Below are 14,867 nucleotides of genomic sequence, written 5' to 3'. Positions count from 1 at the left end.
CAGCTCTCTGTGATCATCTGCACCTCAAGAATACATTTATTAAGTTTAACATACTTTAAAACATCATATTTGTAATAAATACTGTAAAATCACTGTAATTCATCACCACAGCTGCATAGTGTCAGTACAATGATAAAAGAAGATGCTTCAATTTCGGTTTGTGGACTTAAATCAGGTTTATTTTATACATTGTTACGTTTGGAGAAAACCAGGCACCGCTCATCACCAGGCTAAGAGCACGCTACAGTAAAGCATGGTGGTGGCAGCATCATGCTGTGGGGATGTTTTTCAGCAGCAGGAACGGAAAGACTATTCAGGAATAGAGGGAAAGATGAATGCAGAAATGTACAGAGACATCCTGAATGAAGACCTGCTTTAGAGTGCTCTCGACCTCAGACTGGGGCGATGGTTCGTCTTCCCGCAGGACAATGACCCAAAGCACAAAGGCAAAATATTAGTGGCTTCACAACAACTCTGTGAATGTCCTTGAGTGGCCCAGCCAGAGCCCAGACCTAAATCCTATTGAACATCTCTGGAGAGATCTGAAAATGGCTGTACATCGTCACTTCACATTCAACCTGATAGAGCTTGAGAGGTACTGCAAAGAGGAATGGGCCAAAATTCCCAAAGACAGGTGAGCCAAGCTTGTGGCATCATATTCAGAAAGACTTGAGGCTGTTATCGCTGCCAGGGGTGCATCAACAGAGTATTGAGCAAAGGCTGTGAATACTGATGTGCATGTGATTTTTCAACTTTTTTATTTTTAATAAATTTGCAACAATTTCAAAAACTCTTTTTTTCACATTGTCATTATGGGGTATTGTGTGTAGAATGTTGAGAAATTAAATTAACTTAATTAATTTTGGAATGAGGCCGTAACAAAAAATGTGAAATGTGAAAAAAGTGAAGTGCTATTTGAATACTTTCCGGACACACTGTATCTAACATCTTGAAAAAGGGGTAAAATAGATGCCACTTGACACTTCATTTAGGGTGTTAGCCTACTTGCTTGTTTTGTTTAGAATTAATTTTGAAAATGATTTGAAAGTAATGCAATTAATGAGTAAAAGTGCACTCTAAACATACTTTTTTAATATTTTGAAAGAGATTAGAGATTATTAGAGTTATTATTATTGTTAAAAAAACAATAAATAAAAAAACATTTCTACTTTTGTACAACTTTACTCTCCTTCAGTGTTGTTAAAGGCTGTGTGCCACATTCAGGCTCTTTATCATTTATTAAAAAGAAAAAAAAAATACTTGGAAAATGTGAGTGAAAATTGTCTCTACATGACACAATCTTCCATTTACAGATTTCTATTTGGATCTGTTCCTTACTATCACGATACTTTAATGATGATTCTCAGAGTTTTTTTGGGCTTAACTGCTGTTATTGTGCAGATATAAGCGGGTGAGTGAGCGCTGACAGTTCTTCATGAATGTGTGATCTATTCCTTTAATTAAATGTTCTAATCTATCTCTGCTGCTCTCTCTGTATGTGACATCAGACAGTGGATGTGATGTCATTAATGCTCAGACGTGTAATCTCTTCCGTCCTGCCGGTAATCGCTCTGAGAGATGGTTTTTCTGTATGGGATTTCTAATATCTCCGTCTGTCTGAATTAACTGCGTTCGTCATGTCGAGTGTGCGAATGGTTAGCGTTTATCTGTCCTGCGTGAGACTCAGCAGTTCTCGTATAGACACGTATAGACAGGACAATCAGAGCCTGACCATGCGCTTGCTGATTAATGCGACACAATCCAGCTGTCAATCAAACAGACGACCAATCAGCTCCAAGCTTTCATTTTAATCTCGTGAAGCCTGACATTTCAAATAAATTGCGTTTTATTGAACAGGAAAAGTTTGCCATGTGTGTTTTTGTCTAGTGTTATGTTAGATTTGTCAGGCCTTTCAAGTTTAATGCTTAAATGTCCGATGAAATTAAAAAGAAAGTTTTTTTGATGTTAGTATCAATATACAGTGTAGTGGGGTTTAAACAGCTTTCTTCACTTTTGTACTCCTATTCAAAATGTAAAAGTATAAAATGTATAGGAAACATATATCCAACAACATAACATGCATAACATTCAAGCTCTTGGGAAAACCAATTGCCAAACTTTGCCGAAAACACACTTCTTCTTCTTGTTTTCGTATGGTGACATCCAAACGCACTACCGCCACCTACTGATATGCGCGAAGTGACTCTCCAGAGTGAGATATGCGCGAAGTGACTCTCCAGAGTGAGATATGCGCGAAGTGACTCTCCAGAGTGAGAGTTGTCGATTTCTCATTGAATCAACATGTTCTGATCAAATTCATTTGATTATTTCTTGATTCAGTTTCAAATAACATGAATTAATCATTTAACATACGTAAACTTGATTTGTTCTTTTCAATCTGACAAATGTTTATTTTGTAAATCCAATACATGCCTAGTTGATTTTTTTGAGTGCATTGTAGGATATGGAATTGTGGATTTGTGGAAAAAGTGAAGCTATGAATATTTTCCAGATGCACTGTAGCAAAGTATTTTGGCGACATTTTGTTATTGACCAAATGCTTACAGTAGTTTCCACCATCATTTCCGAATAAATAATACAATGGGATTTTGTTGGGGTGTGTGTGTGGGGGGGGGTTCTTATTTTGTCTCTTATAATTGAGGTATGATGAAAATTACAAGAGTCTCTCGTTTTTTTAAATAAGTGAACTTGCACAATTGGTGGCTGACTAAATACCTTTTCCCCCCACTGTATGTTAGTTTTAAAGATATCTATAGACTGAGTGTATGTTGACAGATAGTTTGGGCTACTCATCAGTATTATGGAAATTGTCGGATCAAAAAATATTTATTGGTTGAACATTTTTTAATCTTTTGCCTTATCCAAAATATAAAAATACACATAAACACATTTAGATCATTTACTTTAATCGATAATATTGGAATGTGAAGAGACGTTCATCCAGCACAACAACAAAAATGTTTCTCAAGATAATCACCTACTGCGCCTTTAAAATTTAGAAGAATTTTTTTTTTTTTAAGTTGACTCAATAGCCCCTTTTACACATCCAGACCTTTCCAGAAAATTTCCGTCAATTTTCCGGAAAGGTGTGTATGTGTGAACAGGCCCTTTTTGAAAATACCGGTAAATTCATTCTGGCTATTTTCCGTAAAGAGAAGTTGTTAATTTACCGATAATTTGCTGGAATGCTGCGCTGTGTGAACGCAGAAGGAGCTGGAGAGCTACCTTCCTGCTCATTTCAGTTGCAACCCTGACCAAATACACCTGTTTGTAATTATCAACTGCTGCTTTGGGTACTATTAATTGGTTCAGGTGTGTTTGATCAAGGTTGGGACTGAATTCTGCAGGAAGGTAGCTCTCCAGGAACAGGGTTGGTGACCCCTGCTCTATATTTTCAAGTTGTTCACAATACTGATCCATCTACAAAGTTTGTGATTTAGTCAAATGTTTACAAATACAAGCCCAGCCGTTTAGAGGTCATTTCTGGTTAATGATGTCAGAATTTACAGGTATTTTGGAATGGATGTGTGAAGAGTCATTTCCGGAAAAATCCTGTAACGTCCTCGCCTGTGTGAACAGAGCATTTTTTTAATAATACCGGTAATGTCGTTCTGGAAATTTTTACTGGTATCACTGTGTGAAGGGAGCTATTGGATCATTTTTTCAGTGTATTGAACTGCATTGGACATCTATGCAGAAGTGAAGCTAGTTAGTCAATAAAGACGTGTTTTTTTCTGTTTTTGTTATTTTTGGCACACACAAAACAATTGCATTGTTCAGTAAATCTGGGATTAAAGCAATGGCATCACTTTGATTATCTTTATGCTGTTTTTTGGAACAATTCAAAACTTTTGTTTTAACAGAGATTCATTGGGGGAACACAGATCTTTCAGCTTCCGTAAAATATCTTTAGTTGTTTTCCAAAGGATGAACAAAAGTCTAAGAGTTTGTTTTGAAATGAGGGCGAGTAAATGATGAATTTCTTTTTTTGGGGTGAAGTAAAAGTCATTTTGAGTTGTTGATTATCATTAAACTGCTGAAAGACAAGCTGACCGGAGAAGAAGATGAAGTACTCACATTTTCCATTTGTGCTTTCATCTTTATATCAAAGATGTGGAATGAACAGAGGAAGAAATGGATGAATCATTTCCTGTGGATGATGCAGCTCCTGTCTTGCCGTTTTTTTATTGATAAGCTCTTCAATACATGCTGTTTGTGTTCTGCATGATGATACAAGTCACTTTTGAATAGATTGGCACTAAACAAAACCGGAGGAGCATTTAGTATTGTTTTTTGTTTTTGTTTGTTTTTGTATAGAAAAATGCAAAAAAATAAAAATAAAAATGCTTATTATCTGAAACTAGTATCTTGCAAAATAATTTGTATTATGAACTGTCATCATGCCAGACACTAAATTGATTATATTATTATTATTATTATTATTATTATTTATTAGAAACGTGTTATTATTAAAAAAAAAATTAAATATGTTAAAAAATCGTTTCATTAAATATTTATTTGTTAATTTTTTCACTCCAAACTACTTTTACTTCATTCTATTTTTATTTCTATTTTTATTTATTTAATTTGTTTTATTTTTTATTTTATTTATTTATTTTTTATCAAATTTTATTATTTATTTTATTTTATTTGTTTTGTTCTTTATTTTATTATTTATTTAATTTGTTTATTTTTTATTTTATAAGTTTTATTTTTCATTTTATTTTGTTTTATTATTTGTTGTTTTGTTTTATTTTGTATTTTTTATTATTAATTTATTTTATTTGTTTTATTTTTCATTTTATTTTAATTTATTGAATTTGTTTGATTTTTTTATTGTATTTGTTTATTTTTGTTTTATTTAAATTTATTACATTTTTATTTTATTTGTTTCAATTTTACTTTATTTTATCTATTTTCACTTTATTTTAATTTATTTGTTTTTATTTTTAATTTAATTTAATTTAATTTTATTTGTTTCATTTTTCATATTCTTTTATTTTATTTAAAAAAATGTATTTGATTTAATTTTTTTTTTTTTTTTGAAGCCATCTGGCATGTCCTCATAAACCACCATAGTAGAATACAAAAGTATATCATACCAATGTCATTATACAAAAAACTGTCCTCATAAACCCCAAAAACCAGTAAACACACAAAAACATTTATATTTCTGTGCTTTTAGATGTGGATGTATATGTCAGGAACAAGGATAGCCGCCGAGTGCGTAAGTGCATGCTTTTTTGTGTGTATATGTCTGTGTGTGTGTGTGTGTGTGTATGTGTGTGTGTGTGTGTGTTATCAGTCTCCATCAGTCAGGTGGCTTATTCTGAAAAGTCATTTCCCTCCTGACACTCGCCAATTTCCAGTTTTCAGCTTTTGCACTGTTGCTGGAGAAAATAGAAGTGACATGTTTCTGTCACCAAACTAGAACAATACAATTGAGCTGAATTACTGCGCTTTAAACAACACCGGCGCTTCACTTGGACGTACACTTTCATACTGAAGTTAAACACCACACTCTTGTTTTGTGTAAGCGGCTGATATAGTCATATTTGAAGAAGCTTTCACATGATTTCAGTGCCGATTTTGACTCACTGACAGGTTTTGAGAAATTGCAAACGAACACCTGAAATCACTGGCCAAATCGGTGCTCGTTCATGTGAATAACAATCACACAGTGTGAACTATCAAATATTGTTTATGGGGACTAAAGACTGGGGGCTTAAGACTGACCTTAAATGGTTTAAAATTAAAACTAAAAACTGATTTTATTCTAGTTGAAATAAAACAAATAAGACTTTCTCCAGAAGAAAAAATATTATAGAAAACACTGTGAAAAATTCCTTGCTCTGTTAAACATCATTTAGGATTGAAATTAGTATTTTAAAAAGATTTTTAAAAATCGCTGGTGGGCGAAAAACTCTGAGTGTGTGTGTGTGTGTGTGTGTGTGTGTGTGTGTGTGTGTGTGTGTGTGTGTGTGTGTGTGTGTGTGTGTGTGTGTGTGTGTGTGTGTGATGGTTTCTCTCTGTCATTGCTCTAGGCTTGCTCTCAGTGTGGGTTAATTGCATTAATGTGAGATGTAAATTGTTCATCAGTTGTGAGACTCATTTTACAGCATTTCAGGAGGCTTTACTGCTCTATCAAACACTTTACTGCACTCTTTACTGCTCTCCTTCATGGAAGTCTCTGCCGCAGGATTGCTGTCATCTGGAAGATATTGAAAAATGACTTTAGCACACCAGGAGAATTTACTCTTGTGTTTTCTTGTCATTTGGAAATCTTAAAATGACATAAACATTAAAAGTGAAAGATTTTAAATAAAATGTACAATATTTGTTTTATTTTATTTTATATAGTTTATATATTATTTATTTAATTATTTATTTATTTATTTATTCATTTTGTTGGTTTGTTTAAATATTTTCAGTTTAGGCAAAATATGTGTTTATTTATTTATTGGTTTATTTACTTATACATTTACAGTTTAAAGCATAAATTGTATTAATTAATTATTTTTATTTTATTTTACTTTATTTATATAATTTTTTGTTTGTTCATTTGTAGTTTAAGGCATACATTTTTTTTATTTATTATACTTTTACTTTATTTTATTTATTTATATTTGGTTTGTTTGTTTGTTTGATTGATTATATATTTTTAGTTTAAGGCAAAATATGTATTAATTAATTAATTTATTTATTTATTTGTTTGTTTGTTAATTTATTAATTTATTTATTTATTTATTTATTTATTTATTTATTTGTTTGTTATTTATACATTTACAGTTTAAGGCAAAATAATATTTTATTTATTATTTAATAAATGTATATATTTATGTTTTGTTGTACAATTACAATTTAAGGCATTTACATTATAACATTATTTTATTTAGTTAGTTTTTTAACTTTATTTATTTATATTTTATTTGTTTATTTATTTATACATTTACAGTTTAAGGCAAAGATATTACTTTATTAATTAGTTTATTCATTTTACTTTATTTTATTTATTTATATTTTATTTAATTGTTTGTTTGTTTTTATATTTGCAGTTTAAGGCAAAATTATTGGTCTTTTGACATTAATATTCCTATAATATTGTTTTTTAAATAAAGTCTTTTTATTTGGCTGTCATTGTGGCAAAAAACAATTAAATTAATTATTAAAACTGTTACCTTTACAAGTGTTAAAAATCTTCTCTCTGTTAAACAAAAGATGAAAGTTTTTTTTTTATAAGAAATTATATCACAAAAAAGTTATATCAAATTAATCCATTATTATTTCTTTATTTAATGTAACTATTATTATTATTATTATTATTATTATTATTATTATTATTATTATTATTATTACTATTATTATTATTATTATTATTATTATCATTATTATTATTTCAAACATTTGAGTTTGCATATGTTGAAAGAACAGCGCATCGACTGCAATATCACAAATATTCAAAGAATGAATTCGATTAATTAATTAGCCTTCATTTATGTCACAGCCTTTGATTTTCCTCAGAGTTTTCACAGATGCATTACAGCAAAAACTCTGTCAGCTGGCTAATCTTACAATATTTCTTAATAAAAACACAAATCATTACTGTTTTTTTTTTTTCTTGTATTTACTAGACACACACACACACACACATACGCACGGACACACGCACTCACACACACAGGGAGACAAATGCTAAAGGCAATCTTCATAATCCTCCCTACTGGCAGTGTGTGTGTTTCTACTATTTCATGAATAGTGTAAACCTGAGTTATGATTACATACATACACACACACACACACACACACATGCACACACACACAGATGTGATGTATATCGCAGCACAGATATATCAGTGGAATAGAAGAATTACACTGCTGTGTTATCTGGATCCTGCTCAGAGGTGTGATTCACGCAGCTACCAAAATCATTTCAGAGAAACACACACACACGCACGCAGGATTATATGAGGTGGAATACAGTATATGTGTGTGTGTGATGCTGAATATAGAGCAACAAAACAAGACTTTAGAGGAATTTGTTCATTATATTTTCTATATCCATTTTAAATAAATAAATAAATGCATCTACATGGATTTATTCCTGTGAATGTTGTTATGTGCAAACACAGCTCCTGGCAGCACATGATGTTTCTGGCTTAGCTGTATGCTAATCTACATCTCGCTCTGCTTTTCTGAAATCTCACACAGAGTCAGATTTTGTGGCAGTATCGTTAAAAATAATCCCGTTATTCTGGAGTTCAGATCTGAATATAATAAAAGAATATGTATGTTTTTTACTCTGTATTTGTTCTAGTTTCCCAGTGTAAATATAACATCTGAACATTTCTATGTACATTCTTTTACTTTAAATGTACAGATATATATATATATATATATATATATATATATATATATATATATATATATATATATATATATATATATATATACAGAATAAAACAGTATAATAAAAATGTATTATCATTATCATTAGCCCCCCTGAATTATTCACCCCCTGTTTATTTTTTTCCTCAATTTCTGTTTAACGGACAGAAGATTTTTTCCACCACATTTCTAATCATAATAGTTTTAATAACTCATCTCTAATAATTGATTTAAAATAATATAAATAATAAATAATAATAATAATAAGTAAATAATATTTGACTATTTTTCAAGACACTTCTATACAGCTTAAAGTGACATTTAAAGGCTTAACTAAGTTAATTAGGTTAACTAGGCAGGTTAGGGTAATTAGGCAAGTTATTGTATAACGATGGTTTGTTCTGTAGACTATTGAAAAAAATAGCTTAAAATAATTTTGAACTTAACATGGTGTTTAAAAAAAATAAAAAAACTGCTTTTATTTTAGCCAAAATAAAACAAATCAGACTTTCTCCAGAAGAAAAAAATATTATCATACATACTGTAGAAATTTCCTTGCCCTGTTCAATATCATTTGGGAAATATTAAAAAAAAAAAAAAAATGTGTTCAATTATAATTCTGACTTCAACTATATATATATATATATATATATATATATATATATATATATATATATATATATATATATATATATATATATATATATATATAGTTGTATTTACATTGTATTTACAAATGTATTATATTTAAAAATGTAAATTTAAAACTATTAAATGTAATAATATATTAAAAGTAAAAATATTAAATGTATTTAAGATATATTAATTGTAAAATTATGACAAATGTACAAAAAATATAAAATATTTTTCAAATAAACTGCATGTAAAAATATTACATGTAAAAATGTTAAATATATTTACAATACATTAAATGTAAAATATTATATTAAATATCCAAATAATAAATAAATTTTCAAAAATATAATATTTAATCTAAAAATATTACATATATGTAAAATATAATAAATGTAAAAATATTAAATACATTAAACTTAGAGTAAATGTAAAAATGTTATATTCATCTTAAAAGTATAAAATATATTTAAAATATATTAAATATGATAATATTATAATGTATAAATACTAAATATATTATATATAAAAATTTGAAAATATAAATTTTAAAAAAATGTTATGTTTGTAAAGTGCTTTGACATGCTACATTTAAAAGTGCTATGTAAAATAAAAATAATGATGATGATGATGATTATTATTGTTGTTGTTGTTGTTATTGTTGTTGTTGTTGTTATTGTTGTTGTTGTTGTTATTATTATTATTATTATTATTATTACCTATACTATTACTAATATTATATTAAAATGTTCAAAATGTTTGGATGTTTGTATGGGTAAAAAAGAGATTGAAACAGGAAATGCATTTTCGAATAATTTTTGAATCAAGAAAGGCATTTTCTTGCCGTTCAGTGGTTCTCTGATAAATCTTTCAGATGACAATTAATTCACTGGCATTGAAGGCAGACAAATGATGGTATTCCAGGGTGGCAAATCACACAGAGGAAGAGGCTTCATTTTATTCAAGTAGTTCATTTGTGGCGCTTCTGAAACAAGCCTCTATAATGGCTAAAAACGCACATTCTCATTACGATGAAAGTGTCAAACTGCAGCCCTGCGGCCCTGTTCATTCTCGCATTACATTCAGAGGAGAATTAATTTAACACCCGACCCTGATGTTTGTCTGAAACACTAGCGGAGCTTTCTCTGGGAGAAAATCTCTGCCATTTTAGATTCAGACAGCAATAAAATCAGAATCAAGTGGATTATAAATGGCCAAATTACCTTAAACCATTGCAAAAAACCAATTACTATTAGAATAAATTCTACTATCAGAATTATTATTAGCTTTTATTTTATTCCACTGAGATTTCACATGAGTTACAATTCAATATTCACTGCATAAAAAGAATCAGAATCAGAAATGAGATCTTTCATATCTGTTATTTCATCTGGAGAGGCGTGAGCGTTTATCAAATTCATTTTACAGACTTATTTAGATCAAGAAGAAACAATATGTGAAAGTATTATATTGAATGTAAAATATGAAATGTTTAAAATGTATTAAATGTAAAAATTTTATATTAATTGTAAAAATATTAAATATATTAAATGTAAAAATATGAAATATATTTAAAGTAAAATAAAATGTGAAAATGTTATATTAAATGAATGTAAAAATACATTAAATGCAAAAATATAACTTAAATTTTTATTTAAAGTTGATTGGATGTGAAAAATATATATTTAATGTAAAAATATTAAATAAAATAAGTGTAAAAATGTTAAATATATTTCAAATGTATTAAATGTAAAATATTGAATATATTTAATGTAAAATGTAAAATATATTTCAACTATATTAAATGTGAAAATATTATATTTATTAAATGTAATTAATGTAAAAATATGAACTATATTTCAGATATATTGGATGCGAATAAATGTTATCTAATGCAAAAATCTTAAATATGTTAAAAATTTAATAAATGTGAAAAATTATAATAAATAAAAAATAATAAAAATAGTAAAAAATAATAAATATGTTTGAAATGTAATAAATGTCAAAACTTATTATTAAATACAAATATTACATTTTTTATAATGTTTTATATGTGAAAAATTGTATTGAAAAGAAAAATATGTTAAAATAAAATGAAAATATTATTAAAGTAAAAATAAATTCAATGTGGAAATATTATATTTAGTTTAGAATATTTAATATATTTAATGTAAAAATATTATTATATAAACATTAAATATTATATTAAATAAAAATATTAAATATGTTAAATGTAAAAAACTGCTATATTTAACATATATTTAATGTAAAAATATTATATTTAATTTAAAATATTAAATATATAAAATGGGAAAATATTAAATATGTTAAAAATATATTATATTTGAAAATATTATATAAAAAGTAAAAATACTAAATATATAAAGAGTAAAATGTAACATTTAATCAATGTGAAAATATTATATTTAATTTAAAATATTGAATACATTAAATGTAAAACTATTAAATATGTTAAGAATATATTAAATTAAAAAATAGTATAGTAAAAATAAAAATACTAAATATATAAAGAGTAAAATATTTAGTATAATTAAAATATATTGAATTTGGAAATATGTTAAATGTGAAAATCAATGTTTGATTCAGACGGAAATAAAACCCCAAACTAGTTGGTTATAAGTGGTCAAATTACCTTAAACCATTGCAAAAAAACAACAACAAAAACAATCACCATTAGCACAAAGTCTTCAATCAATTCCACTGAGATTTCTCGTTAGTATTCGCTTCATAAAAAAAGGAATAATCAGAAATGAGATCTCGTCAAACTCATTTTAAGACCTGAAGTTGGAGAAGAAACAGCTTTATAGTTCAAGGAAACGTTCACCGCTATGAACTCTATTAAATCTCCTGAGCCGTGAAAGACAATCTGTATGTTCTTCGTCTGATCTCTGACCTCTTTAAACTCGCTTTAGTCTCTAATATGCTTTTTTTGTAGATGGATTTATAAATGAGGATAAAGGCTGTTGTTTGAAGAGCTGAGTTTAATCAGTTTCTCCAGCACTATTGTGGTAATGTTTAAAGGGATACAGCTATGGAGACCCCATCAAAATTGCTGTATCTCTTTTAGCAACAAACCACTATTGTGAAGACAGAAGGATATGTTTCATCAGGACACACACACACACACACAAACACACACACACACACACACACACACACGTGCTTATTAAATCTGTGTTTGTGTGTTTGTTTAGGCTGCACTGATGCTGATCTGAGAAGTTTAGCCTCCAGACTCAAAGACTGGTTTGGGGTGTTACACACAGACGCAAACCGAGACCTGAAGGCCAGCACCAGTGAAGCTGCACAAGGACGTGAGTGTGTGTTTATTAATTACACAAATGAGTTCACAGCCAATGCTAGTCTTTTCAATACATTTTATTAATATTGCTGCTGTCTTATTTATTTGACCTATTAAAATAAGTTTATATGACACTCATTTTATTAGGATTTATTTTATTTTTATATATATTTATTTATTTTGCCTATAAACACAAAAAAATATAGCACAATGACAAAATAACACTCAGTTATACTGTCAGTTCTGTGTAAATCAGAAAAAAACATATTTTACATATTTTACAACAGAAGATGTCCAGTATTATGTACAATTAAACACTCATTTAATAATTTTTATTATTATTTTTATTATTATTGTTGAATTTTTCTTCTTTTTGTTCTTTTTCTATGATTTACATGAGCTCCTAAGTCAGCATTTCTTTTATTATTCGTTTATTTTCTTTAACAAAATTATTTCACCTAGCAAAACCCAATAAATATAGCACAATTATTATTATTTTTATTATTTTATTATTAATATTTTCATTATTATTATGTTTTTATTATTATTATTATTATTATTATTATTATTATTAATAATAATAATAATAATAATAATTTTATTATTATTATTATTATCATTACTATTATTATTATTATTATTATTATTATTATTATTATCATTATTAGTATTATTATTATAATTATTATTATTATTACTTTTATTATGGTTATTATTATTATTATTATTACTTTTATTATGGTTATTATGATTATTATTTTTTTAATTACTATTATTATTACTATTATTATTATCATTAGTAGTATAATTATAATTATTACTTTTATTATTGTTATTATTATTATTATTATTACTATTATTACTATTATCATTACTATTATTATTATCATTAGTAGTATCATTATAATTATTACTTTTATTATTATTATTATTATTATTATTATTATCATCATTAACAACATTGTTGTTTTTGTTCTTATTATTACTATTATTATTAATTACAAATTTTTATTAAAATTAAAAATAATCACTATTATTATTGTTTTTATTAGTAGTAGTAATAGTCATAGTAGTAGTAGTAGTAGTAGTGAATAAGTTTACAAATAATAATATAAATTATAATTTGACTTAATTGGAATTAATAATATATTATACATTACGAATTTTAAATAATTATTTTATTACATCATTATAATTAGGATAAATTATGTAATTATTTGTTATTTGCAATTGCATTGTTTTAAACTAGTGTTAAAATGAAAGTGCTTTTAAATCTCTTTCTCTCCTTTAGGTTTCGACACAAGCATTTTACCCATCTGTAAAGATTCTCTCGGCTGGATGTTCAACAAGCTGGACATGAACTATGACCTCCTCCTCGACCAATCGGAGCTCAGTGCCATTTACCTGGACAAATACGAGCTGTGCATGAGGCCGCTGTTCAACTCCTGCGACTCCTTTAAAGATGGAAAACTGTCCAACAACGAGTGGTGCTACTGCTTCCAGAAACCCGATGGTGAGTTTGCAAAAAAGAGGTATAATAAATCACATAAGCTTATTGGGATGATCTTGTTTATCTCTGCTGTTAAATTAAATGAAACTGTATGTTTCTTCAGGCATGCCATGTCAGAACGAGATGAACAAGATTCACTCTCAGAGCCGAAGGAAGACTCTGTTAGGTAGGTGGATTTGATGGACAGGTGTTAACCCCGCTCCTGAGACCCTGTATACAGTTGAAGTCAGAACTATTAGCCCTCCTGTTCACTTTGAATTCTTTTATATTTATTTCCAAGAAGATTTCTGAACATCATAGTTTTACTAACTCATTTCTAATAACTGGTTTCTTTTATCTTTGCCATGATGACAGTACAGAATATTTGACTAGATTTTTTTTTGGGGTGCTTTCACACTTGTGAATCGATTCAGTTGTTCTGAAACAGAGATTATAATTGTTACATTGTTGCTGTTTGCTCTTGGAGCGGTCCACTTTCAAACTGCAAAGTTTCTAATCGGACCAAAAGAGCTAAAACAAGTCACGTGTGAGTAAACTCTCCTCACATTGGTCAGAGTGTCAGGGTTTATTTTGCAGAGTCCCGCTCAGCTGTCAGGAGAGGTGGTGGTTTGGTGGTGATTGACAGGGTGCGCGCGCGACGTGTCTGAGGAGAGATGCGGTGGGGAGGGGTGAGAAGGGTGCGCGACGATGCCTATTTGTGGACCGGGAGGGAGACGCGAGATTACCGGGAGATCATCACTCGTTTGCGGGCATCCGGAGACTCGCGAAACTTCCCACCATACTCGTAATTCTCTCTTCATATAGCCGTAAGCCTATTACATATCCATAAAACACAGTGATATAACCGCGCTCGGATCGGATCGCTTTCTCACTGCAATCGATCCGCTCCAGAGTTCGTTTCAATCGAGCCGAGACCACCTCATTCAAGCGATCTCGGAGCGATTACTTTGGCGCGGAACAGAGCGCGATTGCCCTGTTCACATATGCCAATCGAACCGC

At 28.7% G+C, this 14,867-nt stretch overlaps 1 protein-coding gene across 4 annotated transcripts in view; it reads left to right on the top strand.

Moving 5' to 3' along the window:
• spock1 (SPARC (osteonectin), cwcv and kazal like domains proteoglycan 1) overlaps window positions 1–14,867 on the top strand; it is a 289,085-nt gene that overhangs the window by 263,973 nt on the left and 10,245 nt on the right. For all 4 annotated transcript variants that reach the window (XM_087281132.1, XM_087281134.1, XM_087281133.1 and 1 more), the window contains exons 8-10: window positions 12,255–12,371; window positions 13,650–13,871; window positions 13,972–14,034. In XM_087281132.1, coding sequence (XP_087137258.1) covers window positions 12,255–12,371; window positions 13,650–13,871; window positions 13,972–14,034 — 402 coding nt within the window. The remainder of the gene's footprint in view (window positions 1–12,254; window positions 12,372–13,649; window positions 13,872–13,971; window positions 14,035–14,867) is intronic.

This window comes from Danio rerio, chromosome 14 (assembly GCF_052040795.2).
Source record: "Danio rerio strain M-AB ecotype USA chromosome 14, GRCz13ab, whole genome shotgun sequence".
Lineage (NCBI taxonomy): Eukaryota > Metazoa > Chordata > Actinopteri > Cypriniformes > Danionidae > Danio > Danio rerio.
The sequence above is the reverse complement of the archived record's forward strand: the minus strand, read 5'-3'. Positions and strand labels throughout refer to the sequence as shown.